The 8844-nt window shown below is 31.1% G+C and overlaps 1 protein-coding gene across 5 annotated transcripts in view; it reads right to left on the minus strand.

Moving 5' to 3' along the window:
• Positions 1-8844, minus strand: part of LOC106461261 (zinc finger MYM-type protein 4-like) — a 69874-nt gene that overhangs the window by 29359 nt on the left and 31671 nt on the right. For all 5 annotated transcript variants that reach the window (XM_022388116.1, XM_013921072.1, XM_022388117.1 and 2 more), the window contains exons 11-13: positions 8136-8439; positions 6405-6580; positions 2581-2818 (exon numbers count right to left, since the gene is read on the minus strand). In XM_022388116.1, the coding sequence (XP_022243824.1) occupies positions 2581-2818; positions 6405-6580; positions 8136-8439 (718 nt within the window). The remainder of the gene's footprint in view (positions 1-2580; positions 2819-6404; positions 6581-8135; positions 8440-8844) is intronic.

Below are 8844 nucleotides of genomic sequence, written 5' to 3' on the forward strand. Positions count from 1 at the left end.
CCACAGGCCCAATAACCTTCTGCAGAAACTAGCAGTTACACCTGCCCTGAGGGCGAGTATTTCTGCTAATGTGAATAGTGGATTGAATGTTGATTCACAAGATGTGAAGATAAAAATTTGGATAAATGATAATAAAGAATAAATTAAAACTTTTTATAGTTTATTCTGTGTGTCATTTCAAACAGACATCTTTTGTCCATGTTACAAATGAATAGGCTCATAAACATTGCACTTACCGTAGCTGACTTACGTCCCAGGTAATTACTCGTGTTAGCTGAAATCGTTTTTTGGAAAGTTGCATAGATTTCTGTTCAAGAATGTTACTGTTGACTGCAGACCAACTTTGTAAAAATATTTTTTTCTCTCCAATGTGGTAACTATTAATTTTTATCTATAAACGTGGTAATATACCAGAGCTGGTGTTAAAGGCTTGCAGCTGTTTAACTGAACTAATTTTCAATCAATCACACTGAGACTTATGATTCAGAAATATTTTGGACTGTTAGCTTTCTGAATCCTGTAACCATGCAAAAATTCCCTTCCTTTGCCACTAGATATTAATGCAATAATTATCAGAAGACGGTAGGCACAATAGTAAGTGTAATTAAACACAAAAAATGCTGCTCTTTTTTTTTTGTTAGTAAAAATTGAACTGAAAAACTTTTAACTCTGTAGCAATGACACCATTTTAAAATCCCCCTTCTGTAGATTTTACTGAGTTACATTCAGAAGTTAATTAAACCACTTTACTATAAACGTATTTTAATGAAATCATTATTATCAAGTATGTTATAATTTAAAGTTTTATATCATTGAAGTATTATTCCTTTATTTTAAAAAGAAACAAATAAAACAACAATTAAAATGGCAGTTTTTCCTATCACGTGATCCACTCATGGTTACAATTCTCAACTTTTAAGAGCTATTATATAAGAAACTGAGTAGCTAAAGTAGACTATTATTTCAGATGGCCAAAGCCCACAAAACGCATGTATTTCATTAACATCTACGGATGTTCCAAGAATTTCTTCCTAACCTAAACAGCTGTAAATGTTTTTCTTAGTTTAAGGTCAGCCGTGTCCACTTGCAAAGTCGAAGTTGTTTTGCAAAACGACAGTTTGAGGTTGAATGGCATGCTTATAACCAATAGAAAGAGCAGATTTCCCTCTATTTAGCTAAATAGGCCAACATATATTGGTTCTAATTATTACACTGAAAGATGCTTATGTCCATTGTTGAGAGCAGGGCCCTTAGAATTTGGCTATACTTTCTCACCTTGTACATATTAGTTTGATAGACAGTTAATTGTATTTAGGTTTTAAAATGCATATTTGAAAGGTTTATTGATTTTTATAAGTTTAACTTGTTCTCGCTTGAATTGTGAATGCGTGTATACATGGCATGAGCGAGCGCCATCTTGTTTACCCACTCCGTGTCTGGAGTCAGCGAACAAATATGTTTATAAAGGCCCACAAGCATAAGTGATGTATTGGCAAAAATAACAAAAGACAAAGAATTTGAAAGGAATATTTAAAATAAACTATAATTGAAAAGATAAAGAGCTGAAATTATGCATAGGAGACCAAGAAGTGTATTCTATTCAATTTCTATGAAGTGTTGAAAGGTATGTACATACTACCAATCGTTAAATTTAAAACATTTCGTTGCACTGTATGTTGATGATAATAGATAGATAATAATATACTAGAGACAATGGAAAATAAAATATATATATATATATAAAGATTTACCTTAAAAAACTTCTGATATTCATTTATGAGGTTCTAAAGATTATGCAAATGAAATGTGAAAACTGAAAGATAAAAAGTAGTATTTATATACTTCATATAAAAAATCACCTTGCAAGTGTTATTTTATAGAACTGTGACAGAATTTATTTTTGTTTCATGCATAAATAATTTTCAGACACTTTTTAAAAAACAATCTTGTAAAAATACCCATTTTATCAAACTTTTTAAGGTCTGGAAATTTATAAGCACTTTTCAGTTTTTGAGCACTAGATATTTGTTTCTACTGAGCAAAGCTTCTAAGATGATGACTGATGATGGTTCTCACCTTGTACATATTAGTTTAATAGACAGTTTTATTGCATTTAGGTTTCAAAATGCATATTTGAAAGGTTTATTGAACTTGTTCTCGCTTGAATTGTGAATTTCTATGAAGTGTTGAAAGGTATGTACATACTACCATTTGTTAGACTTAAAACATTTTGTTGCACTGTACGTTGATGATAATAGATAAATAGTAATATACATGAGAAAATGGGAAGTAAATGGTAATTAATGATGATTCTACATTATCAATAATTATCAATTGATAATTAATTATCAATAATAAACTGTTCTACATATCAACTCTCCTAAAAATAGTTTATGAGGTTTTCAAAACTGAAAGTCCCCCGATGGGGCAGCAGTATGTCTACAGACTTATAACACTAAAATCCAGGGTTCGATTCCCTGCATTGGACACATCAGATGGACCAACGTGGCTTTGCTCTAAAACAAACAAACAAACCAAATTGCACAAACAAAAGCAAGTTCAAACCTAATAAACCTTCACCTGTTTGAGTGTCCTTATGACAAGGATGAGGTTTACAGGATACGCCTTTCGTCTGCATTAGAGGTTTACACAGAAGGGCCTTGTTCTTCAGTGGTCTGGGGGCAGCTGGCTTCACTATAACTTCCCGAATCACCTGAGGCTGTTGTTGTGGTGTGCTGGGCGTGGTTGTTACTGTGACTGTTGCGGTTGACTTGATAGGTGGTGTTTTTACCGAATCCACCGTAGCAACTGTATGAGTCTGAACATCACAGTATAAGTTTAAAACTTTTTAAGTTCACAAACAAAAAAAAAAAAATAACTTACCATATCTGATTATTTAGTAAGAATAATGTTATTCTATAAAATATATAGAGAAATAATGCTAAATCAATTATGAGTAAAAAAAAAAGGAATCATAAAACAAGAGAAAGTCCTAACACTCAGCTTTTCTTTGTGGAGTTAGTTCCTGATCATGGCTGAAAAATAGCCTTGTAGGCTGAAACTGAGGTTCATAAATTTGAAATATAACATTAGCTGGTTTTCATTTAAAAATAAAATAATAAGATTTCTAAAAATCAGAAGTAAAAATAGGTCTTCTCTTTCCACAAGGAAACTTATTACACAACAAATGATACTATATACTTTTGGATTGAAAAAATATATTTACGATTTCTTTTTTCTAGTGACACATAACAAGGTGAACCCAAAGTTTTTCTAACACTGTCCATGAAAAAGAAATAAAATATTAATAATAAATCATTTTCATTCATAAAAATTTTGTTTTTTAAAGTTTAAATAGAAAGATGATGATAGAACGAACACAGTATTAATACATAAATAAATACAAAATTAAAAGGAAATTGCAAAATGAGGGAATAATACACGATAATTAGAAATGCTCGAATCATCTTAATTCACTATTTCTCAAACTTTTTGATAACATGGACCAGACTGCTGCCTCCCTAAACTGTTACAAACAACTAAAATGCAAGGAAAACAAAACCGTTACAACTGACATATGAAATGAATGTGGTGTCCTCCATTTTCTTTTTTTGTGTATGTGAAGACCCATAGACTGGCAAGATGGTTGTTGTGGACCTTGGTTGTCCATAAACTGGTAGTTGAGAAACACTGCTTTAATGTACACAACTTCACACATTTACTAAGGTGATTTTAGTTGCTATTTTTTCACCAAGTAGTGACACAAAGTCTACATTTTAACCCTATCGCCACGGGTACCCTTTACTGCGCATGACACAAGGTTTTAATGTCTTATATTCAAAATTTTATTAAACTACTTTTTGTTCATGTTATACCAATTAGAACAGCATAAAATCTTAGCGTATAATCCATATTTTAATAGTATACAAGTTTTAAGTTATTAATTCTACAGGGCAATATAAAATAAAATCCTGAATTTCCACTTGTGTGACCCACATGACACATTTTCTCTTAGCATGTCATCATCCCTATTTTATCCACCACCCCTCGAAAAAAAAGTACAAAATGAAGCATAAATTACTCTCTATAAAATCGTTATTGCTCAGACAAACCATAATTTTTTATACTCTTCAATTTTGTTTGGCTACAGAGCTATCGGATAGAGAATCAGACCCCTCCTGCCACACCCACTCTTTCAGAATGTGTTGATAGTTCTCTCTTACATTTCATTATACATTACCTATAACCAATAGAAAGTCAAGGTTTTCATCTATCAAATGATGTATCGTATTATGTTATGATCTGAACAGTTAGATGTCAATTTCACCAACATCATTTCCATGGGAAGTTAACGACTAGCTTGGATAAATTTGTAATGGATCTTGTTGTATAATTAGAAAGTCAGAAAAGTGTGAGAGGTAAGGGAATTTGTCTAATTTTTGCATGTTATTAGTCTATATTCTTTGGTGTATCACTTAATTAAATAAAAATTATTAAGTGCATTACTGTTATTAGTATAAAAAATTAGGGTTAACTCTCTTCAAAAACTGACAGCAAGAAAAAAAGAATTGGTTAAGTATTTTATTTCTTGTTTTTTAAGTTTGTTCATGTATAATTACATAAGTAACTAAAATGTTAAAAATATGGATCTTTTTTAAGTTATTTAAGACTAAATGAAGTAAAATATGTTGTAGTAATAATAATAATATAATTAAAATGGTTCATGAGGCACGCAAGAGAGCAGCTTGGGGGTAATGTAATTCTATAGGTAACATGAGCTACACGATTCCCAAGTGATTTACAATTTATAATGGTGCGGACAATAGTTAAACATGGTTCAAAGGGCAATAAAACAATAAAATTTAATTATAAATAGATGTATATTGTTACAAATTTAGAGCTACTTAGGATAAACGAATGTAGTTTCATGTTACAAGTTGAAGTCATTCTAGAAAGAAAAAAAGGATAATTTAGGCTTATTTTAATTTTTTTGGGGGTGGTTATGAGGTCAGTCAAATTGACCAATCCCGTTTTGAGATAAGGTAGAGAAAATAACAGATAAACTATAAAGTGTTACTGAAAAAAAAAAGTGTGAAATACATTTAGAAGCTTTTGGGGATTACACAAAGGAAATTTGAGATTTTTGAGATAAGTATTTTTAATTTTAACATGAAAATTACTTTGCACACAGACTATTCAAAACCAACTGTTAATATATTCATGGACAAATATTAATTTTATTTCATTAAAAATACTTCACTCAAAAAATATTATTTTTTGTGTGTGAAAGGCTTATAATATTAACCAAAAGACTGCCAAGTTATGTGAAGATATACGCACTATATTGAAAGTTAGAAGTATTAAATCTATAAAGACTTTAAATGAGTACAAAGAGGTTACGTGGTCGGTCAAATTGACTGAGTCTGTGTTGAGAGTTAAATTTTCTTTCCTTCTTCTTTATTTCAGTACACCTACATAATGTACTGATATATCTTCTGAAGAAGAATAGTCAACTATTCGAAAGCGCTCGAGTTTTGGGTCTCATTTTAAGTTTATTCCCACTTTATATGTGATCCTTTGTGCTACCTCTTTCATCAAAATTGAGTATTCTTAGTCCTCTGTGAATTTTAGCTGAGAGAGCCATGTTTCAAGTACAAGGTGATTATTACAAATCTTTATAATGATATAGATCTTAAAAACTACTTGTTCTAGAGAAGCTAAATTGAACAACGTGGAGGAGCTGCGTTGACATGCTGACTGAACATGACAGAAAACAAGTAGTTTTTAACCCTTTCTAGCCTGTTTTTTTTAAGTTATTCGAGCACTGAAGTCATAATCAAAATAACAATTTCAAGATTTTAGTTCAGATGTTAGCGAGTGAGAGTATCATGTTAAAATCAAGTACATTTGTGGGAATACAGCTATAATGTTCTAGATGACATAAAAAAATCTAGTAACCTTGCAATGTGTCTAAAAACAAGGCTACATTATAAGATCAGATAGCAGTAAGTCAGTGAGTCAACAATATGCACCTAACTGTATTGTATTTTCATTCTTTTTAAAAAAACAGGAATTATCCTTAATCAAAACTTGGCAAAAGGTTCATAGATGATCATGTTTTATAAAAAAAAATGACTGCACATGAAATATTCAAAAAGTTATGAGAAATCCAAGTCTTACAAAACCATGTAGTTAGCAGCCACTTCCATGCCTCCTGGGTTAAGATACACTCATATTAAATATGGTTAGTTTTTTATAATAAACATGTACTTAAAATGAAAAAAATAACCTTCTCAGTTTTTGTTTAAACTAATTAACCACAAAAAAACAACAACAACAACAATGAACCGGGTTCAAATTATAGTAGATATTAATTTCAATTATGTTTAGGACACTTTTCTTACTTTGTTGTTGATAGTAGTTAATGGTGGTGGTTGACTGGCTCGAACTGATGCACGGGTCGGTTGGGCTGCTTTCATGCTTTTTGGTACTACTGTTTGCGTGGTCGGTGCTCGAACTGGAGCAAGAGACATTACAGATGAGATGACTGGAGTGGGACTCTGTGTTGTGGTGACCTTGGCTACAAGAAACATGGGAAGGTAAAAAACATTAGCAATATATTTAACCTTGACAAAGAAATCTAGTTTACCTTTGCAAAAATAACGAGTATAGGTTTTACGAAGAATATCGGGCAGATTGTGTCATCACTTCTGGAGTTTTTTCCAATGAAATCAACAACACTGTACTAATTATCTTACCCTCAGAACTGACTAAACAGTTAAACGACAGCTGCATCCAACAAGATCTGAAAATGGTCAACATTTCTTGGAAAACAAACAAGCAGATATTTTGGGCTGTTACAAAAATACTCAACTAAAACTTGAAAAAAATTAACTTGTGCTTTGATAAAAACTAAAAGCAATGTAAATAATGTTTCACTGAGTTAACTACGTATTACAGAGTGCAATATAATGCATTTGAACAGCTCTAATGTGGAGGTGTCAAAGAATTAACTAATAGATTTCATTTACTGATTTAGGCTACCAATTCTGAGAGAATACAGTAGTAAGTTTCATACTTACTGGACAGTAAAGAACATATTTTTTATATCTGCAATAACTGAACACCCTTTTAGCCACGGCATAGCGAGTTATAAAATGGCTCAGAGTATTTTTTATTTTTTTCAAGTACAAACTTCTAGCTCATAACTCTCTCATCTCTTGACTGACTTGAGTTTTGGACACAGGATGTGAAACCATTTCGACTGATATATTTGACCATGCCCAAGGTCTCATAGATTAATGTTAACAGGGAAAAATCTATACAACTTTTATACTGTAAATAATCTTTTTAACATTTTTCCAGTTAAGCAACATCTAGATAATTTAAATGTTTGTTAAAATTTTGACTTCCCCATATAACTGTGTATCTATATGCTGTACTATTCTTTTCCTGTGTGTTGAATTGGCATGAAATATGAATGCAAACCAGGAATTTTGTTGTTTTAGTAACATTAAAGTTTTTTTTTACAAGTGTGAAAAGAATTCAAATACAAGAAACTCTGAAATCATGTTTCTGAAGCCAATTGGTTATGTTTCTTCGTTATTGCCCTAACATAAATAACATAGTGATTAAAATTAATGAAAAACTTGGAAGTAACGTATCATACCCACTGTACAAAAACTTTGTATTTACTTCAAGATCGAGACAGGATAATCTTTACATCAATTTAACTTGTGTGTTACAAAATAACTCAGCATTCTTATAGTACATTTATTCAATGTTTAGTTACTATCGTGTGATGAAGACCAAAGAAATTGGCATGTGTATTTTTCCTACAAATTTTGGTTAACGTGGGAGTTTTCAACTTTACAATAACATTGAATTAAATGGAAAATATTAGCTGAATTAGGAATAAGAATCCTACAGCAAATGTCAACGATACAACATAACAAAAAAAAAAAATCACATATATAAGTTTGATAAGCAACCTACACGAAACACATTACACCCAGTTATCAGCTTATCATTACAAATAAGCTCAACTAAAACATATTATATTTTATTGTTATTTTTGCACGATCACAGTCTTTATGGATCAACACTCATCGAGGTGAGAACTCAAGCCAACTTACCTGAAACGGTTGATGAATTCTGTCGAACACTTGGAGTTGACGTGGTTAAAGTTGGAACGCTGGTGAATTTATTCTGGAACTTTATCACACAAGGATACGAACAAAAGTTCCTGATGGAAGCATCACTCATGGTTAAGTGATACTGGGCAGGTAACATTTTACGGCAATGATCGCAAGCCACACTCCGAGATGAGGTAGCATTTAAACTGACACGAAAAAGGGAGAGGCAATTCAAAGAGCAAAACAGCTGAACGTGGTTGTTTGAGTCCACTCGTTCTATCATATCAAAGTTGTACTTCTTGACCTAAAAAGATAATCACCAAATTCCTTAAATCTATAATATTTAGTTTAATACATTGAATATTTTTATTAACTTAGTATAATCTCTTTCTAAAATTTTAGGTGCAGTTTCTTACGCATATAAAAAGGTGCTTAAGATGTATATTGATGATCTCTGAATAATAAAACAATCTACTCTGAATATTTTCTAAGCCTCTCATCAATAAAATATCCAAGTTTTTTTTTTACCAACATTATTCAATGCAAAAAATATAAAATATATTTAATTATTTTTCCACAAATTAATGAAGATTTGTTTTTGTTAATAAACATTAACACAAAAGTTTAAATTTAATTTCATATCTTTGTCATAAAAAAAATTAAACGAGCAGGTCAGATGAACTAAAAAGTGCTTTTTGAATTTTTGATT

Source organism: Limulus polyphemus, unplaced genomic scaffold, assembly GCF_000517525.1.
Source record: "Limulus polyphemus unplaced genomic scaffold, Limulus_polyphemus-2.1.2 Scaffold922, whole genome shotgun sequence".
NCBI lineage: Eukaryota > Metazoa > Arthropoda > Merostomata > Xiphosura > Limulidae > Limulus > Limulus polyphemus.